Source organism: Hippopotamus amphibius, chromosome 6 (genome assembly GCF_030028045.1).
Source record: "Hippopotamus amphibius kiboko isolate mHipAmp2 chromosome 6, mHipAmp2.hap2, whole genome shotgun sequence".
In the NCBI taxonomy this organism is placed as follows: domain Eukaryota; kingdom Metazoa; phylum Chordata; class Mammalia; order Artiodactyla; family Hippopotamidae; genus Hippopotamus; species Hippopotamus amphibius.
In genome coordinates, this window is record NC_080191.1 from 135,689,715 (window position 1) to 135,704,895 (window position 15,181).

A 15,181-nucleotide genomic window follows, 5' to 3' on the forward strand; every position below is an offset into this window, starting at 1 on the left:
ATCATTTGCAGCCAAGTCTAGTGGACAAGTAATCAAGATGGGTGAAAATTTTAATGAAAAACTTGTAACTATAAAGCAATATTTTATTTATTATGGTCTTTTAAGATCTCTAAATTGACTTCCAAAATATTGGGGAAATAATGTGAATAATTTAAAAAATATCCTTTTGGCTACATGACTTGCGGGTTTTTTCTCTGTCGTCAGATTTCACTTTAACAGCCAGCCAGGTTGGGGCGGGGGGGGGGGGGGGGGGGGGAGGGGGGGTCACCTTATTACTTAATTCTCCTAGCTTAAACATCATCATTAAATACCTAAAGAAAAGCATTAAAGCTCAGTAGCTGGCTCTAATTTGCTGTCACATTGAAGGCGTTTGCTCACCTTCGAAACAGAACTTGTAACTGACTTAAGATAACCTTATGGTTACCAGGTATGTGCGAATCAGGTTTTGACTTGAAGATTAAGTTTCACGCTACAATAAACATTTAATGTTACATTGTTGGGCCACACCTATTTGCTTTTCCATGTACAGAGAAGACCTCTATGACAGCTCTCAATGCAGATAAGAATTATATTTTAATAATCTCAAACTTTATGTAATGGAGGAAAAGGTCTGTCAGAAAATCAGTACAGCCATTTTACTATTAAAATTTCTTTAATAATTTAAATAAGATATATGAAGCAGTTTAGAAAAACAAGATTTGTATTTTATTTCCTTGTAAAAATCTTTACACATGCAGACAAACCAGTGTTAAGAAAGTATTCACCATCATTTAAACAAATAACCACTTAAATAGAACAGTGTCTGCAATTTTATCTGTATAAAAATAAGATACATTTTTACAGAATTCACGCTCCAGTTCTTATAGCAATAAACAATACACAACTATAATAATTACATTTGAACCTGACCATGGTTTTCAATTAGATACTGCTAGGGCATTTTATGTGCAAAAAAAAACCAAAAAACAAAAAAACATAGTTCTTTTCAAAAGAAAATGTCCTCAGTGTTTCTACAGACCTAGAGAGTTTTAAGAAATCAAATCCTAATCAGTTTGCTTTTAATGTTTTGATTATGAGTCCATACATCACATTGCAGATACGCAAAATCAGGAGTTGATGCAGGCTCAAAGGAAGAAAGTCAGCGCCTGTGCCTGCCATGTCCTGAGCGACTGCCACCATGGTGCTTGCCTTTATGGGACCTCTCAAAGGAGCGAGATCTTTCACGCCTGTCCCTATGATGTCCCCTTTCATGCCTGTGTTTCTTGACAGCATCTGAGTGATCCCGAGACTTGCTCTGAGATCGAGAACGAGACTTTTTCCTTTTATGACCATGTCTATTTGAACTTTTTAAATCATCTCTGGTATGCTTGGCTTTAAGGTGAGGAGAACCATGATTATGATGTCTTCTTGGGCTTTCACTGTGACTGCGGGACCGGCTTCTTGATCTCGAGCTGTATGTTCCAGATCGACTCCGCCTATTATTATAACTTAGATAACAAAAATTTGAGGTTTAGATTCAGTTTCTACTGGGAGCAGATTATTTTTGGTGGTGCTCACAGCAGGTTCAAAACAAAAACTATCAACTGGTATCAATGACAGGCCAGACCAAAGACTTATTACATTTTCCCACCCCTTACTCCCTCTCCTCCAGCCTGTTAACATAACAGACAAATCTTAAACAAATTTACTATAAAGTCTATATTCCAAGGAGGGGAGTAATTAATTTTTAGTGTCCCAGAAAGCTATTTATTGAATTATCTTCCATATGCACAAAAGAATGACTGAAGAGCCACAAGTAGGTAGCCATTTAATTATAAAGCTAACTAGTAAAGATTCTTTGGCTATTGTTGACTTGACTATTAAGTTATTAGTAAGTGGCTGGCCAGGCCCTACACTTCTCCAAAATACATGGGCAAAGAAGAGAACAGAATGCCATACACCACCACAAAACAAAAAAGCCATGTGCCTACAGAGTATATTTCCAAACTCATTTCTCACAATTTACCTCATATTCAAAGACTAAATAAATCTAGCCTAACTCTGAAAACAGTCTATATGCATTTTTTTTTTTTGAAAAAGCCATAATCTTTAAAGACTCCAAATAAGACTGCTTTCCCTAAGAGAGTATTTACTTACTGTCTTCTTGGAGTATGTGATCTAGAACGTGATCGTGTTCTTGACCTTGATCGACTTGCACTTCTGCTATTTCTACTTCTCTTGCTGTCTTTTCTTACACTTAGGGAAAAAAAAAACACCCCACACAATATTTTAGTTACATACTTAGTGTGTTAGAAATTACACACATGAAAAGATTCCTTGGGCCATTTTTCTAACTGAAGTATACTCACCCATTGTAAGGGCTTTTGGAAGCCTGCTGTCTATCCTCAGGTTCTTTTTTGACTGTCTTCACATTAACTGAGATTGGTGACTTCTCTTCAGCTTTTACTTCTCTTGGTGATGCTTTAAAAAAAAAAACATAGTAAGTTACTGTTAACTATTAGATTTTGCAGAGGGCCAATTTTGTTTCTAAATGTAACTCCAAATACATTCAAGTATCAGTCCTTAGTTGGCTGTCATGAGAGAAAACATTAACAGCTTAACATCATTGTTTCTATGCAACTGTTAAACGCTAAAGCTTTCTAATATCCACACATCTGCAGTGCTCAAGTCATTTTAATCCGGAATTAATCTTACATGGTTTAGAGGCTGGAGAAAATCCACCAAGGGTTGAAAGGGCTGGAGTTCCATCAGGATTCAATCCCTTTGCTTTTAATTTGGCTTCTTGTAAGGCCACTTTTCTTTTCTCTACTTCTTTTTCTAGCAATTCATAGTTTGGCTATTGGAAGAAAGTGAAATTAGTATTTCTCTTTTACAGAAGTTTAGATTCTTAGCACTGACAAAACACTAACACAAACACTAGTAAACAGAACTACCTTTTTTCTGGTATAAAGCCTAAGCGTTTCTATGCAGATTTCTTGGATCTCCTCTTCCGTTGTACCAAAAAGAAGAAACCAATGGGGACGAGTTGGCAATGGAATCTAAACCACAGAAATAGAATTGTTTAGATGAAATTTTCACTGTTCTTATTAGGAGAACTGATAATTCTTGTGATTTATCCTACTATAGAACATATCAGGCTATATATATACCTACCTGAAGAGCTCTAGCTGCAAGGTAGATGCAAGCACATGCTATAGTCTCTGGTTGAAATCGAACAAATACATTGGTTCGAAGACTGTCATTCATATAATTCCTGAAAAATATTTCAACCATAAGCTTTGTATGCAAATAAACCAGTTCTTTTGAAGCTTACTAAAATTGGAGACTCAATCTACTTTATTCTTTTTTCTTCTCATATTTATATCTTCAATATTCTAGCATGTAACAATTCTTAACTCAAAAATCAGTAAGAGATAAGAATTTAACACTAGAATCATTCATGTCTCCTTTATATGACCAAAGTCCTTTAAAATAATTCCGTATTATTATTCCAAATAGAACATAAAGGTTTTTAAAAACATATTTCTATGAAAAGCAATGCACTGAAAATCAGTTGACATAACTAGTTTCAGAATGATAAACCACTCCAACAATACTTCAAGCCATTAATTATTGACCATCTCTCTCCTTTATCCACAATGAAAAGCAGTGTCAATCAAGTTTTTTCAAAAACTCAATACTGTGAGAGGGGTAAAAAGGCATTTTCAGTAAGCATGTACCAAATTATATTAAGAAAACTAAGCTACTTCAGAAAACCTAGGTTGGGAAATGAGCAAAAAACATATACAGCAAGCCTTGTGTACGTACCTTTTTGTGACTACAAATAAAAAAGCAGTATCTACTTCAGTTAATAAATTACTGGACTTTTATATTAGTGAACCCTCCCCACAATATTCCTTTAGTAATGAAGAAATTTTACAAATTGTTCAAAAGGTTAAACTAAAATTAAAGACTATTTCTTAAAAATCCTTACCCATGAAAACTGCTAAAAAATCTATTTTATAGAACATATATAAAAAAGTCATGCATTTTATAAGAGACTTTTCTACTATTACTAATATTTATTGAGCCCACAAAGAAGAATGGCAGTCATAAGTCCAGAACATAAGAATTACATCACTTAAGTACTGCACATAATCGTCTCAAGACAGTAGCTGTGGCTGAACCACAAACTCCTTGTTTTAACTTTAAGTCAGCACTGCAAATCACACATCTGTATCTCCAAAGTCTAAGTTTTAAAATGCTACGTTAATATTAACATGTCTTAAAAATGAAGTACTTCTTGTTTCTAATACTACTGCCTAAAAGCCCAGCAACTATAAATTCATCAAGTATGGGAATGGCGCCCATTTTAAGCTGCTGTTTCCTTTGGTAGTATCCATGCTTTACATACTAAAAATAGAAATCTAATCAAACTCCTAACAAAAATCATTTACTTCATAATAGCTGGACAACAAATCTATCAAAAATGAACTATTCATTTTGATAGTTACAGGTATACATTAAATACATAGGCATGTTGAAGAGTTACTTCTAGAAGGAAATATACAAATCCTTTTGACACCCCGACAGAACTAGAAGATGCTGCCAGATGGATATGGACCACTTCAGTGAATCTCGGATGAGAGCTTGCACTGGATTGGCTGGAGAGCAGGGCAGCCAATCAGGCCATCCTGAGGTCATGGGCTGAAGTGCAGAGGGCAGAGTTCTATGACTTACCATCATGGACTACCCTTTAATTAAAGAGTAGAAAAAAGAACAAAGTTAAATTGAGTTCTCCATTAAAAGTAATTAGTCAAGCCAAGAAAACAGGAAGCAGAAATAAGCATTATTTACCTTTTGATTTAAAAACAAAAAAACAAAAAGCACCAAAACAAACTCATCTCATTATTTTGGAAAGGGAGAATGAAACTTACTTTATTTCTGCTTCTGTTTTCCTGGCTAGGAAAGAAATGTAAAAAAGCAACTTACCAGGCAGTCTGAACCAGGGTTTGATTACGTTCACATTCTAAGACTTGTAAATACATAACAATGATCTGAAGGACAAGGGAAAAAAACTCAGTTTAGCATACTGGTGGTTCTCTCAGAGTACAGAGTTCAATGAACGTAAGTAACTAAAAATGTTAGGTGTAAGTTTTAATTCTTCCATAAACTGCATAAATACAGACCAACCTAAAATGTACCTGAGAGTCAACGTAGGTTATTATGCTATAGAGTTCACACGGAGATGTAATGTTCCAAAATTGTGCAGGAAAAAAATGGAAGTAAATCAATTAAGAACAGTACCTAATTTTTCATGTGACAGGAACTGATTATTTCATTTAATTTCCCAAGGTACAAAAACCCTAGCAGACTTTTATGTTTTTAAAGTTATACAATGGGTATGATACATATTATGTACAACTCAGAGTGGGTATTACAGTAAGTAATCAAACAGTAATATTTCTACAGTGAAGCTTACCACACTAAAGTGTGATAAATTTAAAAACTCACATAAATGAGTTTATCTCACCCAGTTCAGATCCTTCTGGACCTGTATTATCATCATTCTCATTTTATAATTTTAGAGATGTGGAATCTCAGGAACAGAGATATCTGCCAAGGTCACACAGCTAATAGCATAAACAAATCTATGTGCAGATGGTCCTGCCCCCAGAGCACCTGTTCTCATAACCACTGTACTATGGCTTATGTTGAGCATACAGAAGCCAAGAGACACTGGAGAAACCTAAGAACACTCAATTAATGCTAAGAGTAAGCAGCCACCACACTGAGCATTTCACTATGCAACAGGGCACCACACTGCCACGTACTTCTGCAGATACACCTATTATTTATTCCTTGGCTAATATCTAAAAATCTCCATTTTCTAGGTATGGAAACTGGGTTACCTCAGAAGCAAAAAGAATTTATCTGTGCCTACACAATAAAGAGTAAAGATCTGAACCCAAGTCTTTTTGACTCCCATTTTACTGATAAATTTCAATACCCAAAAAGTTGCTTTTTAAAACCAACGGTTAACTCTCAAATATAAATTCATGTAAAATAAATTTTTAAGAAAAACCCTAATACTTACGAATGTAATTTCTGTTTTCTACAACTCACCTTATGGGGATGCTTGACATGAACACAAAATCCCAACTCCTTTAGCACCCTCCTCTCTGCCTTGATAACTTGATTTTTGGTGTTAATGTAGTTCTGATCAAGGATCAGGGGGCTTGGAGTCCTATAGTTTGTAAGAAATAAAATCAAAACTGTTTTGCACATCCAAAAAATTTTATTTGTGGCATCTCCATTTTCCCTTCCAACCAACTATTGGCAACAGAAACCAGCTTTTTAAACTCCTGCAAACAAGTTAAAAGCATTAATCTTGTGCTGTCCAAGTTATGCTAATTAAATATATACTTTCTAGACTCAGTTCCTAGTTTACTAACAAGACCCTGAAATGAAAAAATTCGCTAATGCTCGTAGTTATCCTTATCGACTTTTTTCATCCAGATATTTTACGCATATATGTGAAGTGACAGATACCCTGATTTATTTTCACAAACCTCATTAGTCTCCACAGACCCCAACAACAAAATTAATGTGCTCCTGAAAAAATGTATTTTAAAGACTTTCTACGATTATAGTGATTTTACTCATTTTATAAAATATCAGCACTTGGCTAATTTAAGGCCAAAATTAAAATTACAGGAAAAAAAGGTGGGTAGCTAATTCAGATTCCCCCAAATGAGCAATTTGTTTAAATAAACTGATCTAAGAATCTCTTTTAAAGAAAATAATCTGGAAATTAAGGATTCAATTCAATTACCAAAGAAATTTTTTTAAAAATCGGATTTAGAACTCAAAGTGATCACTAAAAACCTGGCCAAAATTTGGTCAGAGCTTTAGTTATTAGGCAGTATCTTTAATACGCAATTCAAAAGAGAAGGGAAGGCCAACCATAATGAAGAAACTGGAAGAGCTCTCAAGGTCTCTGTGCCAGACTGAATTTTGAAAGCTTCAAAAGTTATGATAGAGAAGGCGATATATCAATGGTTCAATTCTTTGGAAAAAAACTTTCAATTAAAAAACTGTCTTATTCAAGTCAAAGTTGAGAACTAGTTTCTTAATGAGTCAGGACTTGGACTCTCATTTAAAGCCTATAAAATGTCCCAATGTCCTTTGATACATTCTTAGATCCAACCAACAAAAAGTACATTTCTATTAAGATGTTGATTGTAAGGGGGGGGGGGTGTATAAAACATTTAAATACTCTCCCCCCATACTCCATTTATTTCCAGCCAAAAGATTCAAGAGTTTCTACTCTGGGTAGAACACAACATTTCAAAAAGACAGTCATGCTGAACATTCCTCCACTTACAACTCATTTTACCATGCACACCAAATCCAGAAAAATGTGAGCTCATATTTTAGCCAAAAACCTATATATCCACTTGAAGATCAGAAAAGAATCTGAAATAAGCTATATCACCCTGTAGTGATTGTTACCAGAGTAAAAAATCAGCTATCATATTTATTTTCCATTCTATTTCAAATTATAAAACTGGAATGCTTAACTCGACTATTTCTAGTTATTCTATACTCTATGATTTTTACCAAGTTGGATATAAGACAGAAGTTGGCAAAGCTGACAAGTCGAAAATAGCATGTTAACAATGCTGAAAATGGCCTTCACTCAATTCAATTATTACAGCTTTGAAAGGTGTGAGAAATAAGGCCACCAACTGAGGAGTGGACTGACTTCTAACATAAAAATAATGAACCCATTTTATCAGGAAAAATAGGCTACAAGTTCATTGTTCTTTGGAAAAAAATCAAATTTAACTCAAATGAGAACAATTAATGTATATATGAAAACATATTCAAAAGATCTTAACATTTATGATTTTTCAGATGTTATAACAAGAAATTTGGAAAAAAGTCAAATCTACTTAAGACTCTAACCGATGGACTAGTTTATCTGATGGCCCTTTCATCACGCATCCATTAGGAGACAATACCTCTGGTGTTACAGTTGCGCATCACCTTAACTCCTAATGTGCAACTCAAACAGTAAACTGCACCATTAGTATCCTTACAAAAGCAGTTTTGTCTCATTTTTTCCCATTTATGTTGAACAAACTCATTATACCTCTTACTAAACTTGCTTCAAGAGTTGATTTCAAATTCTGTTAAAACTAATTTTCGTGCAATCAACCAACTAAACATTTGAATTATGGCGATTATCTGGTCCCAAATCAGGTTTAAACATTAATTCTGCTTAAGCAAACTACTTTCCAACTATTCTGCCACAATCCTTACTTTCCCATTTTTTGTGTCAAAATCCCAACATTAAACCAACTGAGGAAACCAAACCTACCATCTACTATAATTCAACTCCATTTGCAACTTCTTGCTTAGGCCTACTACTACCTACAGTCTTCACAGTTAACTTTGCAGGTGTATAATCTGATACCTTCATTTTGTTCAAAACTGGTTTAACCTCACAAAGGAAACAAGGCTCAATGAACATGTAATTTACACTACTTACAAAGATTATTTTGTATCAGAAGCAGAAAAATGTGTCCCCATATAACAGCAGTGAGAAAAGGTTCCCAGCTGCCTAAGTAAATGGTTTCTTTGTATTAACAAAGTATCAATTAGTACTTTACCTGGCAACAAGTACATCAAAGTGAATTAAAGCTTGCTAGAATTTCTTCCTCCTCAATTAGGCAAACTTTCCTTTCCAATAAAAGTTTGACAAGGTAAGGTTTTAAAATCTTTTTAAAAGAAACCTTCATCTATTCAGAAAAAAAAATTCTCATGATCAAAAAACATTCAAACCTAATTCTACCTCCTCTGCTTTAAGTTTGTCATATTTTTCAGATTAATTTATATGAAAAGAACTTTCAAATTTTAGTCTTAGTATGAAATTTTGGGTCATTTGAAATTTATTATCTGGTCTCTCAGAGTAGCTGTTCTTCCTTTAGCATGATGTTAAAATACATCCACAACAACAAATTTAGGAGATCCCAACATGGTTTGTCTCACTCACATGGTACGAAGGACCAAGAAAATGAGGAACAAGTTCTTTAAGAGACTAAACGAGATGAGTAGTTTACAAAAAGGCAGACTGCTGCTCAACATACAGAAATTTGTAATTCCTCCTACAAAGGAACATTCTTTCTTTGGCAGCGTTTAAACTAAAGGCCACCTTTTAGAGCTACCAAAATAAACTGCAGAGGAAGGCTGGACTAAATGACAAGATCACTCAAGACCCTTCCAACTCTAATCTATGATATACATGTATGTTGAAAATACCACACCATATTCACCAATGAGTGGGTTGCAACAGTCTTCAAATATCTGTCTTTAGACAAGCCTTATAGTATGAAAGGAGGCACCTTAAAACTACATAAACCCCTTAATTTGCTGGGAATATGCTGCATCTCAAAAGCAAATTATGATTGGAAACTACTGAAACGGAAAAAGCAATCTTTCTTTTTTAAATTCAGCCATTTATCCTGAGCTTAAAAAACCACTCTCAAACTACAAAAAACTGAAGAGGGAAAAAAAACACAAAAACAATCCAAGACCGGGCTTGGGCATTACTTCTAAAAACTCCTCTGGTGATTCTAATATATAGTCAGGACTGAAATAGTGACCTAAAGTCTACAAAAATGATGCCTGTTATTAGCAAGGTCACACTACACTTTAAAGCTATGCATAAACTAAATTAAAACAAATAGCACCAGTAAGCCAAACTGATATACTTTACCTAACTGAAGCATGATATTTATAGTACTTTCTAATGACATTAATCTATGCAAAAAATTACTAAGCTACTGTTCTAATAACTTGGACAGCAAAGACAAACGCTTATAACAAGAAACAGGAGTTTTTCTAAATGGTTCACCAGTGGCCAACCTGTTAGTCCCCGATTCCAGTGACCTATTCTCAGAGCACTGGCTTCTCCTTGGGGATTTTCGATACTTCACTCACTGTTGCCATGACGACAGCTTCATCGCTATGTACCACTCCACATCACCCAGGCTTTGGTAAATGTAGCTGGTCGCTGTATAGTCGGTTGCAAGGGAAAAAAGAGTTGAAGTTAATAACATATACAAGCTACCTGTCTGAGTAAACTTGTAATATGCATAGAAACACTTTTAAATCCTGCTTTAAAAAAAAGGCTTCCATGCAATTAACAACTCCCTTTAAATTTCATGCTATAATCAGACTTCTAAGATTGAGACACAATCAATTTCTCTGTGATAATGGCCAAAAGAAAAGGAAAAAAACAAAAACAAACAAAAAAACCCCGCACTGTTACATCAGACACGGCGGTCAAATCAAGTGAGATGTTTTAAATTCCAAGGTTTTTATAGTTAAGAGGACCTACTCTGACATCAAGGAAGAATACTGTAAGTCTCAAAGAAAAATTTCAAAGTAGATAATAATAAATGACAATAGTTAGCTCGAAGGTTCAAAGAATACTAACAGAAAACTATTTCCTTTAAGCAAACACAGAATCCTTTGATGAAAGATAAACAACCTTTTTATTAGTGTCATTTCACTTAAACACCTTGAAGAATCAGCTAGACCTAAACATAAAATTTAGTTCAGACCATGCTAAATTCCAATTGGAAAACTTCCCAATTTTCAGGGATTCCTAAGAAGTTAAAAGACATTTTTAAATGAAATTTAGAAATTAGTCTATCCCTGGAAATGGTTACAGTGAATGAGAAAAGATGGCGGAATAAAGAATGTAAGAAAATTGAAAATTTCTGTGAAAACTATCTGAGTAGCAATGTTTCAGAGTCTAAGTAGACTAATCATTTTAGGTTACTATTTGCTTGTCTCTGAATAGCTCCATTACTGCCAACTTACAGACTCAGCAAATAAGGACCACTCACTAAGATACTAATTTGGTACTAACCAATGCCCAACCTCAAAACGACTTAAAATCCTTTCATAACTAACTTCCTTTCAAACTCAGTACAAGTTTACCTAACATCACAACAATTCCTTAAAAAGTGAACACAAGAACTAATCTACGTCAAGTATATCCTTCTGCAGCATGTACCAGACACAGGCTGTAGACACAAGAAACACTTCTGTAGACGCAAAAAGCAATGCAACTAAAACTTTCTGATACTGCCTCACACTAACACATAAAGTGTTAGCAGGTAACCAGCACACCTAAAAGACAACACTATTTTGGTCTCTGTTTTCTTACAAGATCAGATAAATAGACCTTATCTAAATGCAGCCTACTCACTGAGACTGTTATCTGACCAAAACAAATACCTGTTTAATCCCCTTGACTCCAAATTCCAAACTTTATCATCCTGCAGTCTTTTCAGATCCGGTATTAGGGGATATATCGGGATATATCGTAGTTCAATGTTGAGAAGTATTCTAACAGAAGCCAACGTCAATTGATAAAAAGTTAACTGAGACTTCCAGTGGAAAAACAATCTACACGAAACTTTCCCACGTTAACTTGAACTGCAGTGTTTAAACTTCCAGCCTTCAGTCTTCCAGAGAAGGGAGGGGAAAAATAACTTACAGAATACACTCACACTTGAGCCAAACGTATTCCCTTTCTTGTTAATCTTAAACCACAGGACTGGCTTCACAGCACTGTTAGGATTGTCCATAAACGCAACTGCCTCTACAAACTTTAGATAACTGGTTAATCGTGGTTTTTCAAATTAAGTATCAACGTGTTCCTATGTGAATTTTAACACCTAAATTAAAGTCAGTTTTCCATTGCATCGGTTTTAACTTGAGAGGAAAGAATGTTTTGATTTGATGATTGGTGCACAGTACAGAAGTATCAAGAGATGCTGTGTTCAATAATGCCAATCTTACCTTTTTCCTCTTAACTGGCGTAGGTGGTGAAACACATTAATCACATCTCTTATTCTTCTAGGTGCTTCTTCGATTTTTGATGCAAGATTAATACAAGCCATGGCAACAATCTGAAAGAACCATGATCCAATAAAAAGTTGTTAGATTTCGGCACTACAGAGTAAAGTTAGAAAAAAGTGCCCCTATCAAAGTCTAAGGAACTTATTCTAATGAAGAAACTTTAGGACACAAGTGGGACAACCTTTGGTGGAATGAAATGGCAAGTGACCAGCTATGCTAGTGTGATGCTTTCTTTTTATGGCTTACCCACCCCATTAATTTTGAATCCAGAGTCAAGCTCAATCTTACAGCAATTCTGCATTTGGTTGAAAATTCTAATGCTTGATGATGAGGCACCTGGGCTCAGGATCCATCTTCTGGTTCTAAAACACTTCCCCAAAGTCCCTACTTCCGGTGGATGAGAGCTAGGTACAAAGGCCTAAAACTAACCACTCCCTTTCTGGAAAGGCTGGCTGCTGACACTACCCCCTCCCTCCTTCCAATTTCCGGATGAAAAAATCCCCTTTCACCCGCCCCCGCTCTGCTTACCTCGAAACTGTGTTTGACGAAAGATTTGGAGTAGAAAAAACGATGAAACAACACCTGCCCCGTTGCCATCGCCACCTGCAGACGAGAGAGGAGAACAGAAACGCAGGGGTCAGGCGGGCCCGCACCAGGCGCCGCCGCCATTTTGTGCCTCCGCTCGCTCCCCTCCCCCTCCCCGCCGCCAACAGCTCCTGCCCTGTCCTCCCGCGCTCGCACGCCAGGGCTCCAGCCGGGACCCGCGGCTGAAGAGCCCCAGGGGGACACCCTCACCCGCCCGGGACCCGGTGGTGCCGGCACGCAGCGGAGGGAACGGCGGGGGGAAGGGGGGGGGAGGCGCGCCCCGTCGGCCCGGGCTAGGAGCACTGACCTGCGGCAGCCGGAGGAGAATGCCGGCGGCCTGGATGAGCTCGCAGCCCAGGATGCGCAAGTCCGTCTCGCTGGGCAGGTCGAGCCCGTCCTGCATGGACGGGGTGGGCGAGAGCCGCTCCTCCGGAATCAGCGAGTGGTCGATGGTGAGCGAAACTTCCGAGTAGAGGCGGTCGCCGATCAGAATCCCGCCCGTCGTGGTCGTCGTCGTGGTCGTCGTGCCGGAGCTGGAGCCGCCCGCGCTCGCGGCGGCCGACGAGGCGCCGGCGGCGGCGGTCGCGGTCGGGTGAGGCCCGGACGCCATAGTTTCAGCGAGCTGCACGCACGCCCAACGCAGCCGGAACCCGGAGTGAGACTAACCAGCGTTCTCGGCGCGACGGATATTCCCGTGACCGCCGGGTTCGGAGCCGCTTCACGCAGCGTGCGCTTCCGCCCTGACGTCACTACGCCCGGCCGGCGCGCGCCAACTAGTCCCTTCAGGTCTCGTCTCCGCCCCGCTGCGCCTCTGCCAGGCGTGGGCCGGGAGTGGCGGCAGCGGGTGGGACCTTTGGGTGACCTGGGTGACCTCTCCGCTGGGTCCTCAGAGTGGTGGAGGAGGTGGTCTGTTTAGTAAAACAAGCCCGAGCCGGCTCGTTTGTAATATTTTTAACCACAAGGATAATAAGGGAGCTTTACGGGATACCTTGTCCCCAAGTTCGAGTCCGCAAAATTTACTATAATCCCTGCGCGATTTGGATAATTTGTCTAGGACGTGCGTCCCTGGGCTCGGGTCTCTCTTCCTCTCCTTAACTTTTCGCATTTGGGTGGCGCAGGCTGGGCGAGTACAAAGGGAGGCGTTGGGTCGACCTTCTCCCGCACTGGCGGGTGGAAGTGGTTGCTCCGATGATGTGTACGGATGAACTTGTTATTTAAAGTGACCCGCGAGGAATCTGGAGAGGGCTGCTTTACAGTATTTTTAAAAAAGAGGAATGTGAATTACTTTGGTTCCAAAAAAAAAAAAAAGCTTCCCGATGAGCGTGTGGTTCTCAGGGGCATCGATGTAGGACGAAGACTTCGTATAGACTGGGAGGCAGGCTGCTCTAGCAACTTGCGAAACTCAGGCCCTGAGCCGGTGACAACACCACAGCTTTCGCTAATCTGGAAAATCCGTAGTTTCCAAAAATAGTCTCAGGGCGAGACTTTACAGAGGTAATTTGATTATGCCTGGGAGTCTTTGTATTAGTGCGTGGTTCCTGCAATCAGGTAGTATGGGAGAAATCAATCTCCTTTATGTATTTTTTCCCTCTGTGATATTAGCAGTTCTCCAGATTTTCTCAAATTTGAAGTAAAAACAAATGATACTGATCCAAACTACTAGGAGCTACAGTGGGAGGAAAAGGAGTAGATCTTGGTTTACTCCAACCATTTTTTTTAATCCCATGCTTGAACTTCAGAGACGTTGTCCAAGGATGAGAAACCCCATCGCCTTTCTATTACATAGCTGTTTTAAGGCTTACTTTGATTAATTATAGAAAGTGAATTGAAACTTGGATCTATAGAGCAAAGGGAGTTTTGAATACATTGAAATATTTGTCAGTGATGTCGCTAAAGCAAAACATTCAAAAACCTTATTTTAAAAAAAGCATTAAAGCAGCCTTACATCAGTATTTCTGAACTGTGGCTGTACATGAGGATCTACAGAGGAGCTTTTATTTTATTTTTGGCCACGCCATGAAGCTTGTGGGCTCTTAGTTCAGCGACCAGGGATTGAACAGGGGCTCTTCACAGTGAAAGCATGTAGTCCTAACCACTGGACTGCCAGGGAATTCCCCAGAGGAGTTTATAAACTATACTGATGCCTGAGTCTTATTTGTAGGGGTTGATATTATTGATTTGGGGTGGGCCCAGCCGGTGGCTGAATTTTGTCCATCCTCCAGCGATTGGAATGTTCAGCCAGGACTGAGAAACATTGCTCCAGTAGAGATAACTAGTCAGTTATCTGCATGTCACCTTCACCTTTCTTACTAGGCTGCTTCCAGGGAAACTTCCTTCTCCAGTATTCAGCAGGGGTTTAAATGTTGTAACAAACTTTGAAATCTTTAAAAACTAATTGATGATATGCTATTTTCTTAGTTCTGATCATCTAGTGTGGTTGTGTAAGATAGTATCAGTGGAGAAAGCTTCAATTATTTCAAAATGGGGGGTGGCCTAATTGGTAATATGCTTCATTGAAATATTGAGCTTCAGTGAAATCACCACTTAAATTTCTAAGGACTTGAGAGTAATATAATTTATTTTTAAGACTATTTCTTAATGGAACATTTTTCTAATATTTAGAGGGTCTCCTACCACACCTCTTCAATAAGCTGACTTGGTGCTGTCTTGATAT

The 15,181-nt window shown here is 38.0% G+C and overlaps 1 protein-coding gene across 4 annotated transcripts; it reads right to left on the bottom strand.

The window, feature by feature from the left end:
• Nucleotides 1–682: 682 nt before the first annotated feature.
• Nucleotides 683–14,085, bottom strand: CCNL1 (cyclin L1). 4 transcript variants are annotated; one of them, XM_057738355.1, is made up of 11 exons: nucleotides 12,815–14,085; nucleotides 12,451–12,525; nucleotides 11,863–11,972; nucleotides 6,106–6,226; nucleotides 4,972–5,036; nucleotides 3,154–3,253; nucleotides 2,934–3,038; nucleotides 2,695–2,836; nucleotides 2,349–2,460; nucleotides 2,137–2,235; nucleotides 683–1,487 (listed from the first exon to the last, which is right to left on the bottom strand). In XM_057738355.1, exons 1-11 carry the CDS (start codon nucleotides 13,115–13,117, stop codon nucleotides 1,139–1,141), a joined length of 1,581 nt encoding a protein of 526 aa, XP_057594338.1. In that variant the 5' UTR covers nucleotides 13,118–14,085; the 3' UTR covers nucleotides 683–1,138. The 4 variants fall into 4 exon arrangements, 2 of the variants coding, with proteins under 2 accessions (XP_057594338.1, XP_057594339.1); XM_057738356.1 differs by lacking the exons at nucleotides 683–1,487; nucleotides 2,137–2,235; nucleotides 2,349–2,460 and having other exon boundaries at nucleotides 2,695–2,838; nucleotides 2,935–3,038; nucleotides 12,815–13,228; XR_009054248.1 differs by lacking the exons at nucleotides 683–1,487; nucleotides 2,137–2,235; nucleotides 2,349–2,460; nucleotides 2,695–2,836 and having other exon boundaries at nucleotides 2,990–3,038; nucleotides 3,154–4,733; nucleotides 12,815–13,233.
• Nucleotides 14,086–15,181: the final 1,096 nt, after the last annotated feature.